We start from the raw sequence: 14,730 nt of genomic DNA, 5'->3' as shown, positions 1-14,730 counted from the left end.
CCCATGTCGATTTGCAAATGCCGCTGCGGGTGTCAGTCTGCCGCCACCCTGCCGACGCACGCAGGAACGTTGGCGCAAACTCTAATGATTGACTACATATCCATGGACCACTGTTACAGTGAGATTTGATTGCTTTCACATTGAGACAAGAGAAGACGAGGTGGTTACTGCTTGCGAGTAAGGTAGGATAGCAAAAGGACTCTGCAGTCCATCTTGCGTACCCGGTAGCTCCAAGTAACGGGCGCGCGTGGAGAGTCATGATGAAGGTTGCCGGAACGTGTTCGTTCATGTTGTGATGTCGATTGAGAAATGCGTGCCAGTCCTGGCCGCAAAAGCTCTGCCAGGATGATGGAAAGTACCGTGCAGGTGCGTGCAGCGTGCGATGCCTTGTCAATCTGACGTGTCGCGGCTCGCAAGACAAGCCGGGCCCCTGCCAGCTTCCCCATCCTCTGTGAATCGAAGATCGCCCATCTAACGATGTGTCATCCGTCATCCCGTCTGGTCGCACTATCTGTATCTGCAAGGTGAGAAAGATAAATCGCGCACGTGACCAAGTGTGCTATCGGCTTCACACGTGGGAGGGAGAGGGATGGTATGATCATATATGTGTGTACGGATAGCTGTTGAAAGCCATCGTCCCAGCTGTCTGGTGACAGAGATCATGGGGTTCCCGATCACACACAGAATCAAGATCTTAAACACCCATTTCATGAGCTCGAGATCGGGGAAAAAGCCCTGAAAGCTAATCAGAGAATTGACTTTGACGTACGCAAAGCGTGTCAACCGACAGCCTGGTAAGCTTTGGATGGCGGCCGGACGCCATCCGGGACTGAAAGCCACTTGGCTCTGTTGGCGCAAACTCTGGGCCACAGAGCTGTCTGGTGACGGCGTGGCTCAATTAATCGAACGACTGGAGCTTCAGCAGCAGAGCAGCAGAGGAGCGGCGTTGTGCAGGAATTTAATTGCTGTCGCCTGGTGCAATCTGATATCCGCTTGCCTGGCAGATTGGACCCTTCGTTATTACCTGGCCCGCATCAGTGACAGTCACAGCGGAGAGGCTAGAGATGATGATCCGCGAAGAATGGGCTTAGCCTCGACTGTCGACGCCAGGCCGCAGACGGCTAGCGTCGACCGGGCTACGGCGATGTCTCCAGAGGGGGGTGCATGCAGACGTGTGGCTTTCCCACAGCTCCTCAGCCTCACCGATGATTACACCCTCGCACGCCCCCTCTCCTCTCCTCCGGACCGCGACTAGTGGAGGTACGTACCCACTGTCTCCAAGCCTCAGTCCTCAAAATGCACACCCTCGACTTCATGCCACGAGAGTCGGAGAGGGGGGAGAACCCACACCTCCCTATCCGGCCCTCGACCTACTGGCGGCTGATGGAGACATACCCTTGGTTTGAACTTCAAGTTCCATGCGAGGGCCCTGGCTGGCAAGGACTGGAGCTGCTGGCTGGCCCCCTTGTATATAACATCTCCATCCCCAAGTCCCAGCTCATCCATGGAGATCTCTCCCATTCCCATATTGAGGTAACCCTAACTTTGAGTCGACCGTCAGTACGCTTCATATCCTTCATCACGTTCATGTTTGCATGAGCAGACGTGCATCGAGTCCAACCACACCAAACCACACCACGATTTCAACGTTCACCCTGTTCTTACGCGGCCTATAAAGAACGACCAGCCGTCACTCTGGACTCCTCAAGGCGCACAGACACACAGCGTCCCGTTCTCACCGACCAGACCCAGCACATCACATCAGCAGCGACCATCATGTCTGCGTCCCCGTCGAATCGGTCCACCTCGCGACCAGCATCGGCAGCCTCTGTTGATGACGGTCTCTACTCCCCCACATCCATGCAGCGATCCTCCTCTACCGACCACAGCAAGGTCTCTAAGCGCAAGGGTCAGTACTCCTCCTCTTCCCCATCCTCCCTGTCTCGACAGACAAGAGAAGAAGAAGAAGCATATTAACATTGGTCACCCCAAAGGCACTCGCTCCGTCTCCACACTCACACCTGCACAGCTCGCTCGCAAGCGTGCCAACGACAGGGAGGCCCAGCGTGCCATCCGCGCCCGCACAAAGGAACACATTGAGCGTCTCGAGGCCGAGCTCGACGAGCTCCGAAGTGTCCACTCGCGCGACCAGGCGGTCCAGGAGCTCCTCCGCCGAAACCGCATGCTCGAGGACGAGCTGCGCTCCCTCCGCGAATCCGTCGGCCTCTCGAGCTCGCACCACTCGAGCAGCTACCAGGCGGCCGCGTCCTACTCCATGGCCGGCTCCCTCACCAGCCCACGGACCTCGCCGTACCCGTCCAGCGACTTCAGCGCGCCGCCGCCGCCGCCGCCCCCCGGCAACCTGCCTGACTACACGTCCGCAGGCTACGGGCCCTTTGCTGGCAATGCATCGTCGTCAGCGACCTCGGCCGAGAACTGGGCCGCCCCCGGGTCGACCGCCTCTGTACCTTCCAACGTCTCCAGTCCGTGCTCCACCAACAACGATGAGTACGGTACCGGTTCGGCTTACCTACCTACCAGCGCCCCGAACCCCATGGTCCCATCACCCGCTAGTCTGAGGCACCACCACGGCATCAAGATGGAGTATGAGGACGGCAATGGTAGGTCCCCTCCCTTCCCGAGGAACAGGAGAGCTAAATCGCTGATCAAAAGTGTGCAGACCATGGATTCCCTCTTGAGCAGCACCGCTCGGGCAGCTCGTCGTCCATGACGCTCGCCTCGAATGGCTTCATGCCGCCCCAGCAACACGCTGCGGCGTGGCCACCCGCGTCCGGCATGTACTATGCTGCCATGCAGCCCCCCGTGTACTAAGCATCGGGATTGTCAATCTCTCCCTCTCTTTCCATCGACAGCAGAACCCCCCTGAAGCTTCGGAGGCTGGCTTCACCAAGCTATGGGCGGGCGGGTCTTTCTGCTCTCATTCTTCACGTACACGACGACACTTGCCCTGCATTCTTTTCTTCATCGATATCCTCTTATCCCCTCTACACTCTTTATTTCAAAGTAATCAAGAAGGCATGACGTGCCCTCTCAGCAAGTGTCTATGATTTCGACACGTTTCATCACGATATATGGTATCGTTGTACATAGAATTTGGTCTCATTTTGGTCACCCGGGCGCGAACGGTACCCGCTGGTCCTGCCATGTTGTTCTTCCTGCATGATGGTTTTTATTCCCCACTCTTGGGTTTCGGAGGCATGGCTTTTTCTTTTTTCACGTTGGATCTTGTCCTTTCATGTTCATTGCAATTTTGGTTGGTTTGGGAAGCGGGACAGCATCATGCTACGAGGCGCGGTTTGTTTGGGCAACTTGGACTTCTCTTGGAAATGGCGATCAAACAAACAGCAGCAGCAGGAGGAGATGATGCATCATGTTGCATCGCGTCTCTCTATTTTTACTCTACTTGGCATAGACAAAAATGAATACCACAGCAGTAACACTTCAGTTTCAAATGAGAGCGGATGCACGAGGCAGATCGCAAACGGCAGTTTCTCCAACTGCAGTCTTCGACGCCAAGCTCTGGACGGTGACCTCACCAAAAGCCGCAGACGTGCATGCATATGTGCCTAGTAGTATATATATATGTGGGTGGGTGGGTGTGAGTGAGTAAAAGAGCCAGCGAGCCGGAAAGGGCAAAAAAACAGAAGAGGAAAAAGCCGACACTAGCTTTGAAGGTGATGAGATTGGATCTTCTTGGCAGACACTTGCGCACGTTGCTTAGCGGCACCCGCACGCAGTGCGTACAAAGGGCGACGACGACGGTGTGCCGTGTGCGCGGTTTTGACGCGCTCCCAGGGTAAGGCAGCGGTAGGTAAGATACTGTACTCCGTACTACGTACTTATGCAACCAACAACTCGACGGTGGACCTGATTCAGGGACTAGGCATCTCGGGGTCGAGGACCCGCCTTTCTCTGTCGTGCGCCCAGTCTGACTACTGTAATGCACTCTATTGCTCTGTCTCTCTGTCTCTCTGTCTCTCTCTCTCGCGCGCGCGCATGCGCGTGCTAGAGCGAGCTGGAGGGTGACGGTCACAGTCGTTGGGCTGAGCAGGAAAAATTTGCCCCTGACCGTCTGCCGCTGTGCATGTAGCTGTCGCATCACACCTTCAAGTTCGAGCCACACCGCCTATGCGACGGATGGAGGATCGTCGAGCCGTGTACGGAGTACATACGTAGTACGTCGACTCATCTGTCTGCAGGTCGGAGGCTCAAGGATATGCCAGTGATCTGCCTGGCACTGACTCTCTCGCCAGGCCAGGTCAGGTCGATCTCCCGATGTGAATGAGTCGTCCGTCCCATGTCACTGAATGATGATGCGCCGCACATCCTTCCATATCATCTTCTGGAAGGACACTGAAATCCACTTGGCGACAAAGCTTATTATGGACGTACAGTACGTACGTACGCACGAAAAGAAAAGCAACGAGGAGCTGCAGAATTGTCGGCTGTCGACAACCGCTCCCTCGGCTCAAAATGAATGATGTTGGACGGCCAAGTTCAAGATTGACAGCCACAGCTGAGAAGCATCAATCTCCCAAGACTTCTTCCTCTTCGCCTTCATTTCGCTTATAATGGTTCCTGGCGCGCGATACCCGAGTGCGTTCGTATTCGCGAGGCTGCATCGGAGACTACGTACTAGCAGACGGCTTGTGGAGTCTCCGGGAGGGTTGTTGTTGGTGGTCGGCTGGTCGTTGACAGGAGACTGGGGACGGGTCATGTGAGGACTTGTCCTGTGGGCTGACGGGCCAGTGGTGGGCGACCCGGCGCCTTGGCGCGCGTGGCAGCGCTGGGCCTGGCAGCGCAACAAGTCTTGAGTGGCGTTTGTGGCTGGTCGCAGGGGAGGGGGGCCTAAATGGCAGGTAATATGAGCCTGCCCAGTCAATTAGGCATAATATAATTAGTAGTTATCAATGTCACATAAATGATGACCTGCCAAGACACCGGCAGCAGCTACCTCCTGCACCAGTGACACACTAGTCATCTCTACGGGCCTGCCGAGTGCACATACTGATACTGTCAACGGTGTCCGTGGACCGTACGTACTTGTACAGTATTAGTAGCCAGCTCGCAAGGGCAATGCTAGCCAGCGGGCGGGGCAGCGCGGACTGGCCTTGCTCAGAGTCTCAGACTGCTGAGGCTGACCAGTGACGACTGGACCGCATGGGAGGCCGATCCTGGGATCGCGTGACATCTGCTCCTGGGACCTGATGAAGTGCTTTCCCAACGCGCTGTGCAGAGCATGGCGATCCCTCAATGCGTCGGCTGCGTTGGAGACTAGTCTGGTCTCTGGAGCCGAACGGGCGGTCGGCAATCGGCAACCACGAAGGACAACGCGAGAGTAACCCTTACTCCCTAATTAGCTGACAGCGTAGCATACATATGAATGATCGACGACGTAACGAGGATTGGTTGACCAGCCATCCGGGGCTCTCACCCGTGCGAGAATGATGCATGTGAGGCTTTGTGAGCGACGCCGGGGGTGAGATATGTTTGCGATGCGGGCCACCAGCTCAAAGCGTCGAAACACGGCGAGGGCAGTGCATTCAAGTTCCGTTCATCAGTGCTCTCCCGCCACGAACAGTTCAGTATTCGTGAAGAGCGTCGAGCGATGAAGTATCCTCTGCAGGGGTTCGCGCGGAATTATCCGGCATGCAGCACGGGTTACCCCAGACCAACAGATCACGAATCAGAGGGGTGAGCTCCGGGTAAGCATTTACGCGGAGGCGCCAACGAGAGTGGTAGGAAGCAGTGATGGGCACCGCTAATAAAGACAAGGTTTGCCTGTTCGCGGATCACAGGCGTGCATACATCCTGGCTTACGCACTGCGGCCATACTACCTGTATTCGTACATCAAAGGCAATGTTAATTAATTAATACCACTTGTCGCCCGTCGCGTTGGACGTTTCGGTCGGGCAATCAGCTCGGCTCTCTGTCGCGCCATGATTAGTACTCTGCCACGGATTGACGCGTGTGTAAGCCACATAGGAAGACAACTGAGACATCCTGGACCGTTGCGACGCTGTGGGATCGCCCTCGTGCATACGAACAACGACTCCAACAACCAAGCGACACAATACTACCGCCTCTGGCTGCCCTGTCGGCGATGACGCCCGCGTCTCGATGCTCGAACAGATTTGGGCGCGGTTGGGTGCATGTGTCTGGTTCATCCATCTTGATCAGATCAGCAGCAGCAGCCGCAGCAGCAGCACCTCCCGCTCCGCTCCGTAAAGTTCCCGACCTCGCGCTGCTGGTCGCTGGTTGGCGCAGGGTGATCAGCTTGAGAGCGCGGTGCCGCCGTCGCAGCTGCGAGGGACGGTGGAAGCGACGCTAGAAGGGCACCAGAAGGGCATCAGAAGGGCGTCAGAAGGCTGCCGCCTCCATCACCATGGTCGGTGGTGCCTCGATGACTCCGATGTGGTGGATTCATTATTATTAGTTTTCATGGCGGGTGTGCCACAACGCGGCTGGCACTGGCAGCGTGATGCAACAAGGTTCGACGCTACAGCTCCCCCCTCCCAAGCCTTCCGGGCATCGTCGAGGGGGGAGGGGAGAGGGGAACATGGGCAAGATTCGGGGCAGACGTACTTGTACACTCTGCCAGTGACACTTCTCGATAAGCTCGAACCTCTAGCCCGGTGTCCCCTTCTCACGTTGGCCGCGAGGCTGCATCTATCCTTCCCGGGCTACACCCCGAGATGAGATGCGACGCGACAGGCAAGCCTTGCATGCAAGCTCTGGACTCTGCTCCCCGATCTGTGTAGACTTTGAGCCGGCAGAGGATACTCATGAATAAATCAATCTCCATGACCGCCCGTAGGACTCCGGCGCCCCGAGATTCTGACTCTGTGGATGGGCGAGTGGCTGCCGCGAATGCCACTTTCTGTCTGTGATGTGGCCGCCAATGGCATTCCAGGTCGTCCGAGCTCTCCGCAGACAAGCCACCATTCTGAGCCGCTTCGCGCCAGGTGTGTCGGACTGCTGCCCGGATCATCATGGTCGACAGGAGTCCAGCGACGCAGTGAAGCTGTAGAGTGCCCCATTCCATCACCATCCTTCAGACTTTTGGAACCGGCCTTTGTCGTGCCAAGCGCCGACCCCTCGAACCTGGTCGCAGCAACAGTAGGCCTGCCAGAGCCAGACCAGACACCAGGCGGCGCTTGCGTATGCGTGCATTGCGGCAGCTCGAGATGCCAGGATTCTGCGGATAGGTCGATCCCACGGTTCCCACCAGCCGTGTCAAATGTGCGACGGAGAAAACTCTGCCGTCATTCGCATGGACGAGGCAACTATCCCCCTACATCACCTGTAGCTTATCTCAAGCTTATCTCCCTCCATGTCCCTGTCGTCGTTGGAAATGCACACGCTGAGCGGGCCTCAAGAGGCTCTTTTTCGAGTCCATGACGAAACTATTCTATGGTGCCGACTGGAGGTGCCGACTGGAGCAGGCAGGGGGGCGGCCCAGCAGCGAAAGCTTCACACGTGGCTACCCAGCCAGCATGACGGGCCCTTGCGCGGCCGCTGCGCTTGCAGATGCCTGACCCAAACAACTGCACGGATACGGATAGACCGCCTGCGACGATTAGTGCCTGGCGTCTCCAGCCCCTCATCCGCTTCTGGCGATGTGCAGTAGGGGCAGGCTGAACTGGACGCCTTCGGGGCCAGGTTTAGGGCCCGAACGCTCACCTGAGCAGCTGGGGAGAGGCTTCTCTGCAGCACCTGTACGTACTCCGCACCCCGCTGTAAAGCAGTTAGTTGCGCGTGTTTCTAGGCTTCAAGTTGTTTTACCAAGAGAAACATCAGTCTTTTAGCGCAGTCTTTCGGCCAATAGCCGCCTGGAAGTTACCTTGCCTTACCTATGCTGCTGGGCATGCCAATCAGAGGCCGCCCCAAGGTCACTCGCTCAGCCACAGAGCGTGTGTCTATCATTCTCAGGGCCGGTCTCGGCCAGCCACTCAGCGTCGAGAGTGGCTCGTGATGCCGGTCGCGCTGATCAGCCCTTTAGCTGTGTAAAAAGTCAAGTGATATGGCATGACCTGAACATTTTTTGATTACGTATTCACTCTCACACCACATGTATGATATGGGAGAGTAGTTTTTCGCCTTCAAGGTGAAAAGACCATGCATCCAGCACAGACAAGGTTGATGACTGACGTTGAGGCTCAGCCGCTGTCACAAATCAAGGCTGCTTTAGTCGCGGAGTGCGCCAGTGTCTCCAGTCGCCAGCAAGCGAACCCACAGCCCCCACACAGCCCGGGCTCATGGTCGAGAATGAGTATTTGTCCGGCGCACCCATAATACCGTCGGTCGATAGTCTGCGGATCATCCGTATATAGGACCGCGAAAAAAAAGGTTGGACACTCGCGGCGGTCCCAAGCACGTACGTATTCCAAATCTCGCATTTCGGCGTCATTCGTTGAAAACGACGCGTGAATTCCGCAAAGGCAGACTGCCAAGACGGGTGAGATTGGGCAGGAAACTACAGCAGCCTATCGCGTCCTGAGCAACCTCGCTCCAATCGTCGAACTAACGACGACGAATGCCGGGTGCAGGGTTCCTCATCAAGGCGCCAAGTCTGCACGCGACCGAAAGAAAACCCCGATCTGTGCACTCGTCTAAGTTAGCTAGGACCGGGACTCGAGAGGCATGAGATGATCCACCGGGTAGGCTGGCGCCGCTGGACAGGGCGGGTGATCTTCTAAAAAATCACCAGGGCTCGAGCGATCTCTATTTGCCCAGGAGGGTCGTGATCCCAGCTTGAGGGCGTCTCGCCAAGTGGCAACTTCATGATCTCCATACCAACAGCATGAAGAAAGCCGCCGAATAAAGTCCATCCATCCTCTCTCTGCGTGTTTCAACGCCCCCCCCCCTCGGTGTGCGCCTCATGAACTCAAGTCTGAGGTGAAGCATACGAATTCGTCTACACGCACTAGCGCCCATCACGCTGAAACGTGTTGCGTGTACGTACATACAGGAGGACGTATGTACATTTACTTGTAAAGCGACATGTCCGTCAATCATTGCAGACTAGCGTGAGTTCCGAGATTGGTTTCCATCTCGCTTGTGCAGCCTGTGGGGAAACACCCTTTTCGCACCTCTATTTACCAGCAAATGGGTAGCAAAGCCGTTGCCGGTCGACGGTGTGTGGTATCATTGCGTTCTGAGCTTGGTGAGTGGAGTGTACCATCGGGGTACATGTCAGCTTCGGAGATTTTTGATCAAGTCGATCTACCTGTCCGTAATTAGACCTGGTCTGATTTCTTGGTGTAGCTGGATGCAATATGCTCTTGCCACCGTCAATACGACCGGTCTCGGCGCTGTGTTGTTGGCAGTGCCAGACTGCTTCGTTAGCTGATTGAGCTGGGCCCAGGCTTCTAGCCCTGCGTCGCGCTATTAGCCCTTCCGGCGCTGTACAGACTAATTACAGTACAGGCTGTTTTTGGTGACGGGAAATCCGCGAGCCTGGCATTCGATTATTCGGATTGCCTTCTCCACACCCCCTCCTCCCCCATGAACTGATTACTCGATGCAGCTCCTCCAACTGAGAGCTGATGCACTCCGCAGCGGCGCAAGGTGACCATGTGAGGCAACAGGCACGCACAGGGTTCATGCGGCCCGCAGACGGACGAAGCCTGGGAGGCAACGCGAGGGAAAGAGTCATGTCTCAGGGTCCTGGGCAGGCCGAGTGCGTCGAAATCCACAGTCCGACCTAGGGCTGATCAACAAGGGTTGGGATAGTGAAGCTACTAGTCCCTCCGGCTATCTGGCGCTTGCGATGGGGCCGCGATCATGGGGACAATCTGATGAATCTTCAATCTTGCAGGTGCGCGTTGTTGACCCGCCAGGGCCGCCACGGAACACATGGACATGGACGCGAGGGTCCTGGAGAATGGATAGGCTCCATCACGCCCAAGCGGCCATTTGTTGCCGGCCCTCGCGCTTGTACGTGAATCCGTCACACCATGCCCTGAAATTCGGTCTGAAGCCCCTTGCGTAGACCATTCCTTCGCTTCATGCGGCGAAGATGGAAAAAAAGGACAACTCGGCAGGCCCCACCACGTGAGGGTATTTCGGATGTTTCGACTTTCGAGAGCCACAATGTTGAGATCGATCCAAGCCGTGAGCTCCGCGTGCTAGGGCGTGAAAAGAGACTGGACCTTGTGTGAGGCATCTCGCAAGAAACTTGAGACGGGACAGTAGTGGGCTAGGAACAATGCACTCTCGTTGACGCTCCGGAGGCCAGACAGCGAGCAAGGTTGATGGACACCCGTTCGACACCCACTCGCCCCGAGGTCAAGTCGGGTGCGTTCATGCTTTGGAACCGTGTGCAAGCAAGAGCTGTATGTAGGATCGATCGCAAGAAAAGTGAGACTTGAGTCCAGTCTGGCAGACCTCATGTCACGATCCTGTTTCGTCATGTGACCTGTCGTCCAGCGCCCAAGTTGGCAACCTGGATCTCAAATTCACAAGGCAATTGCTGCCGCAGTTGTGATTGGCTTTTCACCCTCCATAGGCGGCAGATCTACGGCACGCCGGCTCTACCTCGGGTCCACGGCCAATCATCGGGTGATCCGGATAATTTAGACGTTCCTGCCGAGCCTGTAACCCACCTCCACACGCCAACCGCAACGTCTCGTTGGCTGAGAGGAGGCCCGCGATGCTTCACATGCTCAGCCTAAGTATGTGGTGACGATGCTGAGCATAGCACAGCAGAGGGGAAGGTACAGGTGTCCTTCATGAGGTGTCCTCTATAAGAGGCTATCCTGTAAAGGACGCTTGCCTCCCCATCTCTTGCTCGATCAATCAACCAAGACGCGCAGAAAACATGGCGGACATCAACGTTGAAGAAGTGCTGAAGAAGCTCACGCTGACCGAGAAGGTCGACCTGCTCGCTGGTATGTTCTTGACAAGCCCCTTTGGAGACATATCCTGACATAGTCCGGCAGGCATCGACTTCTGGCACACCAAGGCTATTCCCAAGCATGGCGTGCCCTCACTGCGTCTGACCGACGGGCCCAATGGCGTCCGCGGCACTCGCTTCTTCAACTCCATCCCAGCAGCCTGCTTCCCTTGCGGCACCGGCCTCGGAGCAACATTCAACCAGGCCCTGCTCGAGGAAGCCGGAGCCACCATGGGTGAAGAGGCCCGCGCCAAGAGCGCCCATTCTATCCTAGGTCCCACAATCAACATGCAACGATCACCCTTGGGCGGACGTGGCTTTGAGAGCATTGGAGAGGACCCCTACCTCGCCGGGCTGGGCGCTGCGGCCCTGGTCAGGGGCATCCAAAGCACGGGAGTCCAGGCCACCATCAAGCACTTTCTGTGCAACGACCAGGAGGACAAGCGGATGGGAGTGCACAGCATCGTCACGGAGCGTGCGCTGCGAGAAATCTATGCCCTCCCGTTCCAACTGGCGGTCCGCGACGCTCAGCCTGGCGGCTTCATGACGGCCTACAACGGCATCAACGGGGTCTTTTGCAGCGAGAACCCCAAGTACCTGGACGAGATGCTCCGCAAGGAATGGGGCTGGGACGGCATGATCATGAGCGACTGGTTCGGCACATATAGCACCACCGATGCCGTCAAGGCGGGCCTGGACCTGGAAATGCCTGGACCGCCCAAGTTCAGAGGCGAGGCGCTCAAGTTCAACGTGACGACTGGCAAGCCATTCCAGCATGTCATCGACGCCAGAGCGAGAGAGGTTCTCAAATTCGTCAAGAAGTGTGCTGCTGCGAACGTGAAGGAGAACGGCTCCGAAGGCGGCCGGGATATTCCAGAGACGGCGGCGCTGCTCCGCAGGATTGGCAACGAGAGCATCGTTCTCCTCAAGAATGACAACAACGTCTTGCCCCTGAAGAAGGACAAGAAGACGCTGGTGATCGGCCCCAACGCCAAGGTCGCAACGTACCACGGTGGTGGCTCCGCTGCCCTGTCCGCCTACTACGCTGTCACCCCGTACGACGGCATCAGCGAGAAGCTGGGCTCGCCAGCGCCGTACACGGTCGGCGCCTACACACACCGTTTCCTGCCCATCCTGGGGACGCAGCTGACCCGCCCTGACGGAAAGCCGGGCATGTCCTGGAAGGTCTACAACAAGCCTCGCGACGCGGCCGAGCGGGGCGAGCTCATTGACGAGCTGGCCTTCACCAAGACAGAAATGCACTTGGTCGATTACTACAACACCAAGCTCGCGGACACCTGGTACGCCGACCTCGAGGGGACGCTCACCCCCGAGGAGGACCAGACCTACGAGTTTGGCGTGGTCGTCTGCGGTACCGCCAAGATCTTTGTCGACGATAAGCTGGTGGTGGACAATGCCACCAAGCAAGTTGCGGGCGACGCGTTCTTCGGCGCCGCCACGCGCGAGGAGCGTGGGACGATTGACCTCAAGAAGGGGCAGGTCTACAATGTCCGTGTCGAGTTCGGCTCCGCGCCCACCTTCACATTGGGGACGGACACCTTTGCCCCTGGCCACGGCTCCCTACGCGTGGGCGGCGCCAAGGTCATTGACGACCAGGCCGAGGTGGCCAAGAGCGTTGCCCTCGCCAAGGAGCACGATCAGGTCATCATCTGTGCGGGTCTCAACGCGGACTGGGAGACAGAAGGCGCCGACCGGGCCAGCATGAAGCTGCCGGGCGTGCTGGACCAGCTCATCGCCGAGGTCACGGCGGCGAACAAGAACACGGCCGTGGTGATGCAGACGGGCACACCCGAGGAGATGCCATGGCTGGAGTCGGCCCCCGCCGTGCTCCAGGCGTGGTACGGCGGAAACGAGACGGGCAACTGCATCGCGGACGTCTTGTTTGGCGACTACAACCCATCCGGCAAGCTGTCGCTGAGCTTCCCCAAGAGGCTGCAGGACGTGCCCAGCTTCCTCAACTTCAAGACGGAGGCGGGCCGCACGCTGTACGGCGAGGACGTGTACGTCGGGTACCGCTACTATGAGTTTGCCGACAGGGAGGTGAACTTCCCCTTTGGGCATGGTCTCTCCTACACAAACTTCTCCTTCTCTGATTTCAGTGTGGCCGTGAAGGATGGCAAGGTCGTCGCGACCGTGTCCGTGACCAACACAGGGTCCGTCAAGGGCGCGCAGGTGGCGCAGCTGTACGTTGCCCCCAAGCAAAAGGCCAGGATCAACCGACCGGTCAAGGAGCTGCGTGGCTTCGCCAAGGTGGAACTTGAGGCGGGCGAGACGAGACAGGTTGAAATTTCCGAACCGGAGAAATACGTTGCCGCATACTGGGACGAGGAACGCGATCAGTGGTGTGTGGAGAAGGGCGAGTACGAGGTGATTGTCAGTGACAGCAGCAAGGTCACAGATGCCGCCGTCAGGGGCAGCTTCACAGTGGCCGAGTCGTACTGGTGGTCGGGGATCTAACTTGGGGTTAGACTCGTTGTAGCTGCAACAGACATTCAGTTCATTCATTCATTCCGTCTGACAGGACGAATTTCCAACGCTGTCCCGACTAATAGCTTCGGCATTCCGAGTCTCCGACCTGATCTGGTGTCACATGCGTAATTACGCTCAGGCTTGCGAACTAGCTACGTTGCGGCAACATGTCTCGGAGCCATGGCTCATACCTCGCTTAGCCGTTAGCCCCTTGGGGTAGCTGGAACCCTGACTTAATTTCAGCAGCGGAAGCGGATACCAGCGGGGCGGGAATCGACTCGCGGAGGGAGAGACAATAAGCACCTTGTTTAAGACAAAATATCACCACATGTCGAGAGGAAACTCAACCTCCCACCCGCTGCTCCCTACGACACCTGTACCAACTAATAGTCCCTTTGGCGCGCTCAAGCTGTCTGCCATTGGCTATTGATGGATGGGGTTATCTGACAACGTGGACAAAGGTATCAGCAACATTGTGGGTTTTTTGAAGTACTGATATCTATCCCTCAGCTACTTGGTGCTAGTGACTAGGTAAACCGCCCCATATGATGCCTACCCACTACCATTCCAAGATTGCCATTCACCTTTCTTACGAGTATGGATCAAGGGGTCAATGGCTCGCCTACAGAGCAAAGACGAGGCCAAAGGCGGCCAGAAGAATGTCTCGGATGATGCGTACCGGGGCAGCGCCCACGAGGATCCCTGAATCGCCCCCCTGCTTGCCATCTGCCGCCGCAGTGCCCGTTTCCGCGGGGTTCCGCCCCGTGGACACATCGAGGTGTTCCGCCAGGACCGTCTCGACGGGGACGTAGGGTGCCCCGTCGATGGGATAGGTCATTGTCTTGGTGAGCGGCTCGTCGCCGCCGACGGTGCACGTCTCGACGGCGGTGGTGAAGCCCTCTGGGACGCCGGGGCGGTCAGTGACGCGTGGGGCCTCCTTCATGCCCGAGCGGATCTCCGTGACGGTGTAGACAACGTCGGCGAGGCCAGTGGAGCAGAAGGCAGGATATTGTGTCGTGTAGGTGGCCGTGTGCGCGCACGAGTTGCAGTCGCACTCGCCGCAGCCAGGGACGTCGATGAGACAATCACGGCCGGGGACAGGGCCTCCTGGGCCAGGCGTGGGCATGCCCGCGTCCTTGTCGAAGCAGGCTGTCACGATGGATGTTGTGTAGGACATTTCCTGCGCGGTGACCAAGAGGGCACACGAGAGGCTTGCGGCGGCGGCGTGGAGGGCGAGGTATCTCATTATGGTGGATGTCGTAGTGTGGCGAGAGGCTCTTTTCTGTGATGGGGCGAGGGAAGTTCTGCTGGGCGTTGGGAG

The 14,730-nt window shown here is 57.4% G+C and overlaps 4 protein-coding genes across 4 annotated transcripts; 3 read left to right on the top strand and 1 right to left on the bottom strand.

Moving 5' to 3' along the window:
• Positions 1-1,683: 1,683 nt before the first annotated feature.
• Positions 1,684-3,006, top strand: F5Z01DRAFT_545456 (uncharacterized protein). The gene is made up of 3 exons (XM_046260553.1): positions 1,684-1,909; positions 1,995-2,621; positions 2,681-3,006. Exons 1-3 carry the CDS (start codon positions 1,777-1,779, stop codon positions 2,830-2,832), a joined length of 912 nt encoding a protein of 303 aa, XP_046119433.1. The 5' UTR covers positions 1,684-1,776; the 3' UTR covers positions 2,833-3,006.
• Positions 2,599-3,465, top strand: F5Z01DRAFT_651349 (uncharacterized protein). The gene is made up of 2 exons (XM_046263223.1): positions 2,599-2,621; positions 2,674-3,465. The coding sequence occupies exon 2, from the start codon at positions 3,093-3,095 to the stop codon at positions 3,441-3,443; it is 351 nt and encodes a 116-aa protein (XP_046119432.1). The 5' UTR covers positions 2,599-2,621; positions 2,674-3,092; the 3' UTR covers positions 3,444-3,465.
• Positions 3,466-10,513: 7,048 nt separating this feature from the next.
• On the top strand, positions 10,514-13,714 carry F5Z01DRAFT_544039 (family 3 glycoside hydrolase). Its single transcript, XM_046260550.1, has 2 exons — positions 10,514-10,914; positions 10,966-13,714. The coding sequence occupies exons 1-2, from the start codon at positions 10,845-10,847 to the stop codon at positions 13,395-13,397; spliced, it is 2,502 nt and encodes an 833-aa protein (XP_046119431.1). The 5' UTR covers positions 10,514-10,844; the 3' UTR covers positions 13,398-13,714.
• A 317-nt stretch (positions 13,715-14,031) lies between these two features.
• Positions 14,032-14,655, bottom strand: F5Z01DRAFT_672817 (uncharacterized protein; the record flags this gene model as incomplete). Its single annotated transcript, XM_046264859.1, has 1 exon — positions 14,032-14,655. The coding sequence occupies one exon, from the start codon at positions 14,653-14,655 to the stop codon at positions 14,032-14,034; it is 624 nt and encodes a 207-aa protein (XP_046119430.1).
• Positions 14,656-14,730: the final 75 nt, after the last annotated feature.

Source organism: Emericellopsis atlantica (assembly GCF_019669845.1).
Source record: "Emericellopsis atlantica unplaced genomic scaffold F5Z01scaffold_9, whole genome shotgun sequence".
Taxonomy (NCBI): Eukaryota; Fungi; Ascomycota; class Sordariomycetes; order Hypocreales; family Bionectriaceae; genus Emericellopsis; species Emericellopsis atlantica.
Note: the sequence above shows the minus strand (reverse complement) of the source record. Positions and strands in the feature narration are given on the sequence as shown.